Raw genomic sequence first — 15175 nt, 5'->3', positions numbered from 1 at the left:
TGTACAATCTTTTGTTAAAGTGATTAAACATGTGACTGATGAATGCCATCAATTACTAACGGCAGAAAACCCATCAAATGGACTGAAGGGAAACACTGACAAAACCAAAGAAAAGAAGGCTGCTTGCCTCTTGGAATTCTACAGTCAGGAGTTACATTTGGCCTGCAAGAAAGGCGAAGGACTATCCTTGGAGCAGCTCAGAGATCAGCAGAACCAGGGAAAGGGCGTGAGAAGCAGGGCTGCCTTGATTTCAGAGGGTGAGCCCTTGTGGTTGGCAGCTCGACATGCTATGAGTTACACCACTGAGTTGCCTAGTGCAGCCATAACAACAGAGTTCCACAAGGGGTTGGCTTTAAAGAGCGGAAACCATTGTTTCACAGTTTTGGTGTCCTCACTGGTCTAGGTGGGCTAGACTCCCTTCCATGTGACCTCTTCAGCAGGCTAACTCAAGCTCACTCACAAAATGACTTCTTGCTGGTCACAAAAAAGGGATACATTCTAATAATACACATATATTTTTCAAGCTTTTGCCAAAATATTTCGCTTTGTTCCTTTCGTCAAAATCAAGTCACAGAACAAGGCTATATTCAAAGGTGAAGAAATAAACGCCATCCCTTGATGGGGTGACAAAGTCCCATTACAAAGGGCATACATACAGGCATTAGAAGACCTATTTGGGTATCTTTGCCAACAACAGTTCACAAGAGTAAAAGAGAAGGAACACAGGCGAAGTATTTTGGTTAAAGATTTGTTTAATAGTAACACATGGCACACAGACTTACAGAAATAGTAGGCATTGTATGTATGTAGTGTGTTAGTGTTATATGCCGTTGAATAGTTTTAGACTGAAGGGGTCCATGTAACAGTAGAACTACTTGTCAGGAGTCTTCATAGGAACAGACTAGAGATATTTCTCTAGTGTAGATATTGCGTGTGGCTCTTTGGTACAGTGAATGTCTGATGCTGCTTTCAAGCTATAGTCACATGGCTGGGGGGTGGTGGTAGTGGTGGTGGTGGTGGTGGTGGTTGTAGTGGTGGTGGTGGTGGTGGTTTTAGTGGTGGTTAGGTTCCCTGGAGTCAGCTCTGATTCATAGAGACCTTCAGTACAACAGGATGGAGCCCTACCTGATCCTGGTCCTCCCAGCCGTCTGTGCCCAAATCCACTTGTTGTAGTCATTGTATCCTTCTGTCATTTGAGTGTTTTCTTCTGCTGACTTTTTCAAGGAAGCTGGGCTTTTCTGATAACACTCCCAAAGTGAGTGAGATGAAGTCTCACAGTCTTTGCTTCGAAGGAGCTCTCTGTTCTGTTTCATTTTTTCCAAATAAAAGTTTTGGTTTTTGATATTGTTGTTGTGTGCCATCACATCGGAACTGACTCAGCTGATCAGTCCTCCAGAGGGTTTTCAGAGGCTTTAAATCACATGGGAGGAGATTGCTTATCCTTCTCCTGAGGCGCAGCTGATGCATTTGAACTGTATACCTTTGGGATTGCAGTGTAACTTCTTACCGCTAGGCTGCTAGAGTTCTTGCATAGGACATGGTATACTCATTATGCAAATGTGGGGTGTTTGTGGCCCACTAAAGGATTGAAGAGCTTGCTAAAAATGTAAATAAGGTAAATGACACCTTTCAGGTGGGATTGTTCCAAATGAGTGGTGTTAGATGCTTAACTTGAGCATTGGTCAGTTTTGCCGTATCGACACAGCAGAAGTGGGAAAATGGAGAATTTTCCTACCATCAAAAAAAGAAGAGCAAGAGAGTATAGATCTTAGGATCCAGGACCTCTGTGGAAACCAGAGATAGTTGTTGTTACTGTTGTTATATGCCGTTGAGTTGCCTGCAACTCATAGCGACCCTTCTACAACAGCTCTAAAGCCTGCCTTGACCTGAGCCAGTCTTACTGACTCTGACACCCCTACCCCCCATTGCCCCAGTTACAGCGTCAATCCATCTGATCCCAGGTCTTCCTTTCCCGCACTGTCCCTTTCTAAGCATGTTGTCCTTCTCCAAGGACTGGTCCCTCCTGTCCACTTGTTTAGAGAATGTGAGACGGAGCTTCAAAATCCTAACCTCCAAGGAGAAACTTGGTTTCACCCTCTCCTCGAGAACAGCAAGATGAGATGGCAACATTGGTGGTTATGGTAGAAATGACATAAACCAGGAGAGAGCACTGTGGGCTCCTAATCCATGGATTGAGAACACAGAGTGCTTGGTAGGGGAGTGAATGTCTGTGGGGATTTGCCAGGCATTTTCAATCTTTGGAACTGCAGCTGGGTACTTTTGGGTGCAGACTTACTGGCAGGGAAGATGAAGATGCTACTGTCATCTATTACTTGGGCAGAGCCGAAAAAGCTTTGTAACACTTGACTGAGCAGGCCAGAGGGCCAAGGGACATAGCGAGAAGGGCCTGCCTGTCAGCATGGCTGGGGAGAGGCTGTGCTGAATGAACAACTGTCTCCTGACTTGTCCTTGATCCTGATTCCAATGGTCATTGAATGGAATAACCCAGCATGGAAATAGTGAGTTCTTTGGGAGCGTTGGTATCAGAAGTGAGGCTAGAGAAAAAAAAATTAGATTGTGGAGGGTGGGAGCCTATCAAGTCACAGAACAAGACCATGTTCAAGAGGTGAACAAGACCATGTTCAAGAGGTGAAGATTGCGTATCACCCTTACAGAAACTGGTTTTGTGCTTTTGTGGTTGGTGAAGTTAGTGGAGATCTGATGATACACCTCCACACCCTTAACACTGTTCTTACAAACTCCAGCCATTAACCTTTCAGTTATAGCTTGAGAATTGAGCTATTATGTCACCAGGACTCTTTGTAGTGTACTTGACATTATATTTGAGTACATGAATAATTGTATGACAGTCAGTGGTTTGGATCGTGTACTTTCTTAGTGATGAACACACCCAGTGTGAGTAAGTCATGAGTTAACTATTTATTGGACACCATCAAAGGGTTACACACTGTTCTAGGTAATTGGGACGTGGGGTATGGGGATGTGAGAGAAGCAGACGTAATTCAGAATTATAAAAATCACGAGTAACAAAGAGAGGCTTGCACCTTATTTGTGTGGCTTTCACTCCTGGGTTTGAGGCAGCAGAAATTGTTCTCTATGCAAGAATGCCACAGAGGCAAATTCTTATCAGGAATTAACCACTGTAAAATTTGGTTTTAAAGAGCAATTTGGTAATGGAGTTCTTTGCTTTCAGTAAATACATATTATTTTTTAAAATTTACCAAATTCAAGAAATTACCTTCAGGGTATTCAGATTTATTTCTTCCATTAGAAAAAATGATCTTTTTCAACCAAAAGCTATTAAATATTTAATATATTAAATAGCTTTTTAAAGATAAAGTTTTTATCTGCTAGTATATTGATTAGCTTCCATTGTCCTCAAGTCAATTCCCACTAGTAGCAACCTTCTAGGACAGAGTGGAGTTGCCCTGTAAGATTACCAAGGCTACAGTCTTTACAGAGGGAGCTCTGATGGCCTAGTAAGGAATTGTGTTGGGAACCCAAAAGCACACAATTCAAATCCACCAGCTGCTCTATGGGAGAAAGATGGGCAGTCCCCTTCCATGTGATTAACTGCTTCTGAAAACTCACGAAGGGTCAGCTATGACTCAGTCCCAGCTCGATGCACACAACAACAATCTTTACAGGGAGTTTGCATGGCAAATCCTCTGTGGTGGTTCATATCCATCTGTGACTTTGAGGGAGAAAGATGGGCAGTCTCCTCTATGAGTAGTTGTTGTTGTGTGCCTTCGAGTCAGAACCAACCCACCGCTGACCCTCCAGCAGGTCTTCAGAGTCAGCTAATTCAGAAGGGAGAAGTTTGCCTATCTTTCCCCCTTGGAGCAGCTGGTGAATTTGAACCATGAACTTTTGGGATTGCAGCACAGCTTCTTACCACTAGGCCACCAGAGCTTCCTCTTCTTGTATGATTTAAACCTAGGAAAGCCAGTGCGGGAGTCAGCAGTGAGTCTGTTTGACTTGATAGCAAGGAGGTGAGTGGATCGCGACAAAAGCAGTCTGCCACATCATGTCTCACTTGAAGTGGCTCTTGGGATCCATCTAGCAGTTTTTTTGGTTAGTAGCCAAATGCTTAATCATTGCACCACCAGTCCCATTTAGGCAGTCTGTTAATCTCACGATGTCCCCCATCTGCTTGTCTGGGGGAGCTGGACTGTCAAGGCACCAGGAAACTTTCTTGGGAGCATCCTCTCCACATTGAATGAGTTAGAAAACTTGGTGTGATTCTTTGTCAGACCAAGTTAATTGGATCGTAGTGATAAATTTTCAGGGAAAAAAAATTGGAAAAATTACATACAACTAAGTTTTCTTTTATAGTGGTAGTTTTTCCTATTGCTAATAAGATTATTTTCTTATTGGATGAGTGTTTTCTTAGAAGATGAAAAAAAAATGTGGACCTTTAAGTTTTCCAAATTGAGGGGAGAAATCAGTAGAACAGTTCTACTGTTCCTTTGTTTGCTTTTCAGTTTCATTTTCTAGAATGAGGTACAAATCTCATTGAAACCATTCAGTGGTGGTAATACTGGAAAAGCTTGTTTCTCTAAAAATACCACATTTTGTTGACTGACATTTGAAAGGTATAGAATTTGGAATTTCTCCCACCCTCACATCTAGCTTTCTTCCTTTCATATATCTTTTTTTATTAAAAATTTTACCAGTGTTGGAACCAGTTTAGAATTATTGGAAGGGAAAAGATAAAGAGGGATGTCTTGGTTTCAAAGGCCTCTGGTGGCGTAGTAGGTAAGGAGTTGCGCTGCCAACACGAAGGCAGGCAATTTGAGTCAGCCAGCCTCTCTGCTGGAGAAAGGTGACAGAGATGATCAGGTATGGTTCTGTTCTGACTCGTCATCTAACAGTAGCAACAAGAAGAAAGTTTCAAAGAGTCATATCTTCGCCAGCTTGGTTCCAGAGGGTGGGACAGTGGTTTCTAGGAAGAGAGGGCATGGGACTGATGCTTAACACTGGTATGTGGAGTTCCCATGCCCTTGGGGCAGAAAACCAGGACCAGGCAGAAGGGATGAGGTAGCTACTCAGATGGGACTCAGAGGATACCTCCTAGAGTCAAGGAAGCTGCCCCACTGGGCCTTGAAGATGGAGCTGTAGCCCAGGACCAGGGACACCCAGAGTCTGGAGATCCTGGTCATTGCCCAGAATGTCTCAGAGAAGAATGGATTCTTTTCAAACCTTGAGAGTGAATGTTACAGAGATTAGAATTTGCTTGATGCTGGTTTATTCGTTTTGCTCCCCAGTTTTCTCCCATGTGTAATGGAAATAACTGCCGCCTGCCTCTTCCGCCTTTGTCATTTGGAAACACTTGTATTCTAGATTTCAGGCTTACAAGATGAAGACGAATGTTGACCCAGGATAGATCCTATTTGATTTGGATGTCTCAGGAGATGAGATTTTAGGCTTAAAGCTAAGATGTTTATGGGATGAGTAGGTTTTACATGTGGGAAGGGTATGAATTTTGAGAGCCCAAAGGGTGGAAATGTTAAGGATTGAATTGTTCTCCCCACCCATCCCACCCCCGCCCAAATATGTGTGGTCGGCCTGTGGATTTAATCCTTGTTGGGACTGGGTTGTCTTTACTTTAATGAGGCAGTTTTAGTGCAGGGTCTGCTTGGAGTTATTCTCTTACAAGATAACGAATAAAGTGGGGGAGTGGGGGAAAGCGTTCATGGACAAGCATCTACAAGCCACAAAGCTCAGAGACAAGGACTTCGATTTCTATCTGACAAAGTAACCCTTCTTTTATAGCCAACACCTTAAATCCAGATTTTGAACCTACTAAACTATGTGACCAAAAAAAATGTGTTTGTTAAATTGTGAGAATTCCATTAAAACACTGAATAGCTAAGACTCAGAACATCTGTCTTTAAAGATGTAAAACTTTCTCAAAAAAATATAAGATGAACAACGAAACATTAGAATGAGTGTTATTTTGAAAAGGATAAACTAGTACAATTCCAGAGTCCGAGATCTTGAAATAATACATCCTGTTCACTCATGGGTGGTTTTTATTCTTCTTTTCGCAGACGTATATTGGAAGTGTGGTTATCTCCGTGAATCCGTACCGGTCATTGCCCATTTACTCCCCAGAGAAAGTGGAAGATTACCGCAATAGAAATTTTTATGAACTGAGCCCTCACATGTAAGTATACTGTTAAAGCATCAAATTTCACCTTCACTTTAGAGATGTGTGGTGGACAGATGTGTCCAGCTGTCTCCTTTGAGGAAAAGGGTTTTTTTTTTTTGTCACTTTAAAATATATCAGATAAAAGAATATTGGTATCTTTCTTTAAAAAGAAAAAAAAAAAAGAAGTCAGAGCTAAAATCCAGTTGGTGTTCAGCTCTTTAAATTTTGAAATATTTGGGTTCAGGATGGAAGATATTTTCTGTTAAAAAGTCTGTGTTAAGTAGCAGCTGTTGCTAATTATTTTTGCAAATAAAACAGGAACATGCATTGTTTATTATTATAAAGAGCCCAAGAAGCATTTTCATGGTCCCACTGGTCCAGGAAGGATCCAAGTCTTGAGTTGTATAGTGGTGTTTGAGTAAAAGGACGAAGTAATGCCTTTGATTTCTTGTGTATGCATTCAATAGGCCTGTGATCTTCCATTCTCTGAAGTTCGCTGCTTGTTTGAGTTCTCTGAAGGTCACTGGTTAGTGTAAATATTTCCTTTCCAATGTCTGCTGTTTCCAGGTGAATTCTGCAGTGATGTTTTTAAGAGATCTGCCAGTTAATGCCATTAGACTTACTTTTTAGTCTGAAGTCTGAGAGGTAAGACTGCAAACGATTTCTTAGCAACAAAACTGAAAACAAAGTTGGAAAAAACCCAAAACAAGCAGAAAAAAAAAATCCCTTTTTCCAGACTAGTTGCTATCAAATCAATTGGGATGCATGACGCTTGGTGACCCTGTGTGTAGTTTCAGGAGAGGCTTGTGCTCCATGGAATTTTCAATGACTGTGACTTTTTAGAAGCAGACCTCCAGTCTTTTCTTCTAGGTCATCTTTGAGTCTATTTAAACTGCTGATGTCTTGGTTAGTGGCCCAGTGGATAATTACTTTTGCCACCCAAGAACTCCCGAAGTAGAGATTTTGCACTGAATTGGAACCAATCATAGCTGACCCTCCAGCAGTTTCAGAGGCAGTAAGTCACATGGAAAGAGATTGCCTATCTTTCTCCCTGGAGCAGCTAATGGATTCGTACCCCATGCCTTTTGGCTGGTAGTGCAACTTCTTACCACAAAGCTATCAGAGCTCCCTGTGTTGGTGGTGGTGCCATCAAGTTGATTACGACTCTTAGTGACCCAGTGAACGACAGATCTGAACTATCCTCAATCCTGCACCGGCTTCGTGATCTCTCCATGTTACAGTTACTGTGTCAGTCCACCTTGTTGAGGTAGAAATGCGTTCTTAGATCCTAGAATTTATGATGTCCTGAAGGACAATACCTGAGAAACAAGGAGAAGAAAAATCAAACTGTGGCTCGTAGAGTTCTGAGCGCATAATCTGTGGGAAATCATGCTGCTAAGCCAGAGGGTATTTCTCTGTGGTGGTTCCAATTCTTCAGCACATCTGTGGGAGAAAGATGGGCTATCTCCGTCCATTCAATTTATAGTCTTGGAAATCAGTGCACGTTCAGCTATGAGTCGATTCCAACTCAGTGACAGCGAGCATTATGGGAAATGGTTACAGTGCACGTTAGGAAGAACAGTGTCGGAGTGGAGGTATGAGTTACTTTATTAAACTGGGTGGCCAGGGATGATGGTACCTCAAGGGATGGATGGGAGCCCTAGGAAATGGTAGGAGAATGATGTTCTAGGCAGCATAAGTTTATTAGTCTGAAGGTAGACATAAATATCTGTGTTCAGTCCCTCTTTGATGAATGAGCTCCTGAAAAGTTGAGTAAAATTAGAATTGTTCTTCAATGTGTGAATTGTCTGTGTTGACGTCCTTATATATTCACATTCAGTGAACCTTAGCACTTAGCTCAGAGGCTCTCTTTGCTTTGAGTGGAATAACTTCCTCAGGTGTTTCAAGTCTTTGTACATCATCCCACTCCCATCTTCCTTTTGCGTTGAGGGTTCTTGGGTAGACATGTGTGACTTTAAGTGTTAATATTTTTAGTCTTTAAACCTGGATACTTGAAAGTTCAGTGCTGAGGTAGTTACCTCTGTCATCAGTTGCCATGGTCCTCAACCTCCGTTCTGTATGTCCCCTGTCCCTCAACTTAAGAGGCGAAGGATATGTCTGTGCATGACTCTTAGAGCATAGAAAAAGATTTGCATTTCAGCTGCTTGAAGCCAGGTTTGTGTTAGAGTTTCTGTGTGGTGTCCTAGTAACCTCAATTAATGGTCTTCCTTTTTCTAAGAAGTATCTCAGGGTAGTTCAACAGCTCAGTAAACCTTTGAGTGTTACGGAGGCCCAACAATCCAGTTCCTATCTAAGACAGCTCCTCCACATATGCCTTGGAGCCCATCCAGTCCCACTCATGGTCCTTTTCTCCTTTCATTTTTATCAGCATATGTGTTGTTGTTGTTATGTGCCATAGAGTCGCTTGCGACTCATAGTGACCCTATGTACAACAGCCCTAAACTCTGCTCTGTCCTGTGCCAATTGCACTGCCTCTGACACACTCATCTCGATTACCCTAGTCACTGAATAAATCCACCTCATAGAGGGTCTTCCCCTCCTGCGCCGTCCCTCCACCCTCCCAAGCATGATGTCCCTCTCCATGGACCTGTCCCTCTTTACAACATGTCCGAAGTATGTCAGACGAAGCGCCAGAATCTTTGCCTCCAAGGAGTAGCCCAGTTTAACCCTCTCCAGGATGAATCTGTTTTCTTGGCAGTCCATGGTATAGTCAATACTCTTCTACAGCACCACAGCTCAAAGGCATCAATTTTCCTTCTATCCTCCCTAGTCATTGTCCAACTCTGATGCATAACAAGTAATTGCAAAGACCATGGCCTGTATCAGATACACCTTAGTCTCCAGAGACACACCGTTGCTCTTGAGTACTTTAGAGAGGTCCCTAACAGCAGACTTTCCCATTGCAACGCGTTTTTTTGATTTCCTGACTGCTGGTGCCAAGAGTATTGACTGTGGAGCCGAGCAAACTGAAGCTGTTAACAATCTCAATCTCTTCGCCATCCATCCAGATGCTGCCAATTGGTCCAGTGGTGAGAATCTTTGTCTTCTTGACATTGAACCTCAGTCCACACTGAAGGCTGTAGTCCTTGACCCTCTGCAGCAAGTGTATGAGGTCCTCCTCAGTTTTAGCAAGCAGGGTTGTGTCATCTGCATAACACAGATTGTTAATAGATCTTCCACCAATCCTGACGCCACACTTCATATATATAAAATAATATTTTTTCTTGATTTCACATATTTTTCTTTGTTTTTTAAAAACTAATATTTTATTGTAGATTTGTTTTTCTTTCTTTCTTTTCAGTATTGCGTTAGGTATTTGTGGTCAAGCTGTAGTGGCATGTAGTCCAGGGGGAATTGTACTGCTAACCCAAAAGCCATGCCTCTGGAGGTTCGAATCCACCAGAAGTAGAAAGGTGGGCCTCGGAAACCCAATAGAGGATTAACTGTGTGTCGGTTCTAGCTTAATGGCAGTGAGTTTTGAGGTTGGAGATTGGTTTCTTCCGTCATTAAAGAGTTGTTGGATCAATGTAGTCTGTATATTGATTACTTTTGATAGTACTGACCTGGGCATCATGAGCTTCTGGTTATTAGTTGACTCTAGAGGGGTGTATCTGTGGATTTCAGGTCAGGAGATTGGTCACTAGGGAGAGGGTAGGAAAGAGGGGTAATGTGTGTGATCCCCGTGTCTCTAAAGGGTTGACCGGCTACTCTCCATTGTGTGGACTTGGAGGTCAGGCCTCTCTCCCCACTTGTAAGGAGGTTGGGAGCCTGTCCAGCTTCTGAGGCTGTAGAATGTCTCTGGCTATGATTCTAGGAATCTTCCACTCAGAGAGCACTACTCAGCCAATGGTCACAAGTACTGCTGTTGAACAGGGGTGTTCATTCTCTGCATTCTTCCTGCTCTGGGTTCACCTGGATCCTCACGGTGCTAGCCCTTTCTACACTTCCCCTGCTCAGATCTGGTTTGTACTCTGTACACTTTGCTTCACTCCAGCCTGACAAGTTTCTCTGTCTCCTGTCAAGGTTCTGTGAGTTTGCCCCATTGTTCAGAGTGGGCTTTGTCTCAAGAGTCAGCTGACAGGGCACTGCAGTCTGTAATTGTCCTCTTCAGTTGTCATTCAGTTTTTCATCTGTCCAGTGCTCATGTAATTTTTTATTCTTTCTCTTGCTGTTCTGGGTTCCCAGTTTAGTCTATAAGTCTTTGTCACATAATTTGTTGGCTTCTTGCAGTCAGGATAAGTGACTAAATCACCGTCTTGGGCTACCTGATTGCACATATCTTTCTTGATGTTACATCTCCTTCCGTTCCTACACCACTCACTTCCCTTTATGACAAAATCTTTGCAAATGTTACAGATACTCATTGTCTATCCTTTAGCTCCTTATTTTCAGTAAACCCACTCTAATGAGGCCTTCACCATCCTATTCCAGTAAAATGGCACTTTTTTCTTTTTCTATTTTTTTCTTATTAATGTTAATGAAAGTTTATAGAGACTTAGGGTTTCCAGGCATTCATTGTTGCACTTTTCTCCCCCGCCCCAGTTCACTCTTCTCTTTGAAAAGAAAAACTCTTTCATTGCTATGTAGTCCCTCCCCTCAAGTCCACTTCACTAGGCAGCCTTCACTCTGGACTTCTGTCATGACAAGAATAGCCATTCATACATCCCTTTTAAACAGTTCTCTCCCTCATCTGTTTCAATGCCGTATACATCATTCCTTCCCTCCTTTTCTGTCTTCTCTCAACCATGATGTCAGTCCTGTTTTATAACAGTGGCATTATGCCGTATTTGTCTTTTTGTGACTGAGATATTTCACTCAGCATAATGTTCTCCAGGGTCATCCATTTTGTATAATATTTCATGAGTTCCTTGTTTTTAATGCTGCGTAGTATTCCGTTGTGTGATTATACCAGAGCTTCTCTATCCATTTGTTTGTTGATGGGCACTTAAGTTGTTTTCAGCTCTTTGCTATTGCGAACAAAGCTGCAATAAACATGGGTATGCATTAAAACAGCACTTTTTAAAGATCATTCAAGATGTCAGATTTAGTGATTGGTTTATCATTTGACAATCTGATAAGCTTCTTCCTGAAATCTTTTTTTTTTTTGAAATCTTTTTTTAAATTTGGCTTTCTGATCTCCACATTTCCTACCTAAAATGATTGCTCCCCACTCATCACCTAATACCACTCTTGTTCAGGACCTGCAGTGACTAGGGGCTTGCCCTTGGAATGTTCTCTTTTCTCCTTTGTAGCCACTATTTACCTGATCCCATTTTGGCAGTTGGAATTGACTTGATGGCAGCTAACAACAATGTAGGCTGACAGAGGTCTCTGGTGTCATGTAAATGGTTAAGTGTTTTCTGTTGTTCTGTGCCGTCAAGTTGCTTGTAGCTCATGTACAATAGCTTTGAAGTCCTGCTGAGTCAGTGTCACTGATTTTGATACACCTTCTCCCATTGCCCTAGTTACTGTATCAGTCCATCTCATCCAGGGTCTTTCCCTCCTACACTGTCCCTTCACCCTTCTGAGAGCATGATGTCCTTTTTCAAGGATTGGTCCCTCCTGGCCATATGCCCAAAGTATGTGAGACGGAGCTTCAAAATCCTAGCCTCCAAGAAGAAACTTGATTTCACCCTCTTCAAGACCTGTTTGTTTTCTTTGCAGTTTGTGATATGTTCAAGACTCTTCTCAGCACCTCAACTCAAAGACATCAATTCTTCTGTCCTTAGTTCAGCTCTATGATGGATAACAAGTAATTGCAAAGACCATGGACTGGATCAGGCACACCTTAGTCTCTAGACTGACATCTCAGCTAGGAAAACAAACAGATTCATCCTGGAAAGGGTTAAACTGGGCGGCTCCCTGGAGGCAAGGATTATGAGGCTTCGTCTAACATACTTTGGACATATTGTAAGGAGGGAGCGGTCCTTGGAGAGGGACATCATGTTTGGGAGGGTGGAGGGACAGTGCAGGAGGGGAAGACCCTCTGTGAGGTGGATTGATTCAGTGACTAGGGTAATCCGGATGGGTGTGTTGGACACAGTGCGATTGGCACAGGACAGAGCAGAGTTTAGGGCTGTTGTACATAGGGTAACTATGCATCAGTCGCAAGTGACTCGACGGCACATAACAACAACAACAAGACGGAGAGGTTGGCACAGGATAGAGCAGCATTTAGGGGTCTCGACCATAGGGTCGCTGTGAGTCGTAAGTGACTTGACGGTACAGAACAACAACAGCAACTAAAAGCTTGGCAGTTTGATTCTGTACAGATATATCTTGAAAGAAAGGCATTTAGTGTTATGCTTCCAAAAAATCAACTAGTATAAACTTGGCTCTGGCACAGTTCTACTCATACATGTGGTCACCACAAACTGGAATCTCTGTGGTGGCTTTTAGTTGTGCTGGTGACTCACAAATTCAGATCTGTAGCCTGGACCTCTCCTCTGAATTCCAGATGATTCAGTTATATATTCCACTCCTCAGTTTCTCCTGGGATGTCTACGAGGCAGCCTCAGACCAACACTTCTGACTCCCTTAATCCTAACCCCCTTTCCCATTTCAACTAGTGATAACTATCTTTGAATTAAACCAAAATGACAAACCAAACCACATTCAAATGATTCTAACTTTACAACCCTCTGTCAGGATTCTGGGCTGTAAACCTTTACAGGGAAGTATTGTCCATCCTTCTCCTTTTTCTTCCCCACACCACCCAGTCCCTCATGTGGCTTTTCTTTATATATGATCCTGACATCTTCCCATCCCCTCCAAGCTCATCTCAGCCGCTTTCCTCTTGTGTTTAGATGATGCCATCATCTAACTAGGCTCCCTGCTTCTCTTGTCTATTTTTTCTTCATCCCAACAGTCTTTTTGCCACAGAGATAATGATGACTTTTTTTTTTCTTTTAACAAGTGCCCATCCCATTTTGTTTGCTGCTTGTAAACCTGCAGTGGCTCATATGGGGCCCAGAAGCTCCTCTGGGTCTGGATGCTGACCACCTCTCCGAGCGCACAGACACCACCCCCTTAAAGCTCCAGCCACGCTGGCCTCCTTGTTGCTCCTCTCATGTGCGGACATTCTCAGCCCTGTAGAGAATGATTATTCTCTCAGTGCAGTCAAGGAACCATTCAAACACCAGAATAGCCTCCTTTGAGGACAATACGTAAGCCAACAGTCTCCACTCTCCTCACTCATTATCCCCGGAGGTGCTTTCACTTCTTTCCCCCCCACCCCTAGCATTCATCATTCCTGACACTTGGCCATGAGCTCATTTGTTTGTTTTATTATTTGTTCTGGGCCATCTCCAGGTGAGCAGAACATTTGTTTATTTCATGCTTCCAGGTAGCCACAGCAGCTTCAACAGTGCTGGCTCAGAGCAGCCGCTCCGTTAAGTAGTTGTTAAGTGAGTGGATGAATTCAGGGGCTTCCAATTTGTTAAGATATTGTGTGTTGAAGGCATAGTCTTTGTTCTCAAGGATCACCCAGTCTAGTTGTAGAAAGTAGTTATCAAAGTAATTTTTATATCATAGAGTGGTTGCTAAGACAGGAAATAAGGGGGAAGCAAAAAAAATAAAAAAAAAAATTGGTGGTTAACAGATTCTGAAGATACTCCCAGTGTTGTGTTTTGAAAATGCAATTCTCAAAGTCAGTGGCCACTGTAGTGTCATTACTAAATATCCAGAAGATACAGCAAAAGCCCAGGTTTGTGGCACAGTAAACCAGAATGATTGGAAAGGACTAAGGGATTTGAGTTGCTACAGTACTTATATATAGAACTTTTCTTCCTTTTTTTTTAAAATCAGACATTCAAATACCAGTCTGTTTGAATCATTGGGAGGGTTAAAGGATTATAAGGATTAGCTTTCCTCAAGAATAATAAGAGGAGGATTTGGGATGAGGAACTTACTGAAAATGACAAACTTATGTGCTTGGAAAAATGATCATTTTTAATTACCACCACCACCACCACTGATAGCTTAGTGGGTAGGGAGTTGTGCTGCAAACCCCAAAGCAGGCAGTTTGAATCCACCGTCTGCTCCATGGGAGAGAGATGGGCAGTTTCCTCACGTACAATTTATAGCTTCTGAAAATTCCCTGGAGAGTCAGCTGTGGATTGGTTCTGATTCTCTGGCACATAACATCATTACCACTACTACCACTAAAAAACCTTAGTTACCAAGATTCCAAGTCAGAGTGACCCGATGGGACAGAATAGAGCTTTGTAGGATTTTCTAGATGCTAATCTTGACAAGGCTGCTCCGTGGAGGCAAGGATTCTGAAGCTTCGTCTGACATACCTTCCACATGTTGCAAGGCGGGTCAGTCCTTGGAGAAGGACATCATGCTTGCGATGGTGGAGGGACAGTGCAGGAGAGGAAGACCCTTGATGAGATGGATTGATTCAGTGACTCAGGTAATGCGGGTAGGTGTATTAGAGACAGTGCGATTGGCACAGGACACAGCAGCGTTTAGGGCTGTTGTACATAGGGTTGCTATGAGTCGCAGGCGACTTGATGGCACATAACAACGTCAATCTTTACAAAAGCATGTGGTTCAAATTCACAAGCTGCTCAGTAGGAGAAGGATGGCCAGTCTCCTCTTGTGCCATTTACTGTCCCTGAAAACCCTCTGCAGGGTCAGCTATGAGTCGGTCCCAAATTAACGTCATATAACAAGAAGTCTTTACAGGCTAAGACTGTGGAGATGACATAGGATTAGGGCAGGGTTCCCATCTGCTCTTCACAGGGTCCCTATGAATTATAGTTAAGTGCATGGCACCTTTCCCCATGGCAATGCGCCTTTTAATTTCCTGGCTGCTGGTGTCAAGACTGTTGACTATGGAGCCAAGCAAACTAAAGCTGTGTACAATCTCAATCTCTTCAAAAGGCGCATTGCCATGGGAAAGACTGCTGTTACGGACCTCTCCAAAGTGCTGAAGAGCAGTGGTGTCTCTCTGGAGACTAAGGTGCGTCTGAT

At 43.0% G+C, this 15175-nt stretch overlaps 1 protein-coding gene across 2 annotated transcripts in view; it reads left to right on the top strand.

Annotated features, from left to right (window-relative positions):
• Window positions 1-15175, top strand: part of MYO1B (myosin IB) — a 173699-nt gene that overhangs the window by 22100 nt on the left and 136424 nt on the right. For both annotated transcript variants that reach the window (XM_006878750.1, XM_006878749.1), the window contains exon 2: window positions 6075-6190. In XM_006878750.1, the coding sequence (XP_006878812.1) occupies window positions 6075-6190 (116 nt within the window). The remainder of the gene's footprint in view (window positions 1-6074; window positions 6191-15175) is intronic.

This window comes from Elephantulus edwardii, unplaced genomic scaffold (assembly GCF_000299155.1).
Source record: "Elephantulus edwardii isolate Elephantulus edwardi_28Jun2011 unplaced genomic scaffold, EleEdw1.0 scaffold00001, whole genome shotgun sequence".
NCBI lineage: Eukaryota > Metazoa > Chordata > Mammalia > Macroscelidea > Macroscelididae > Elephantulus > Elephantulus edwardii.
This window is presented reverse-complemented; position numbering and strand designations above follow the sequence as displayed.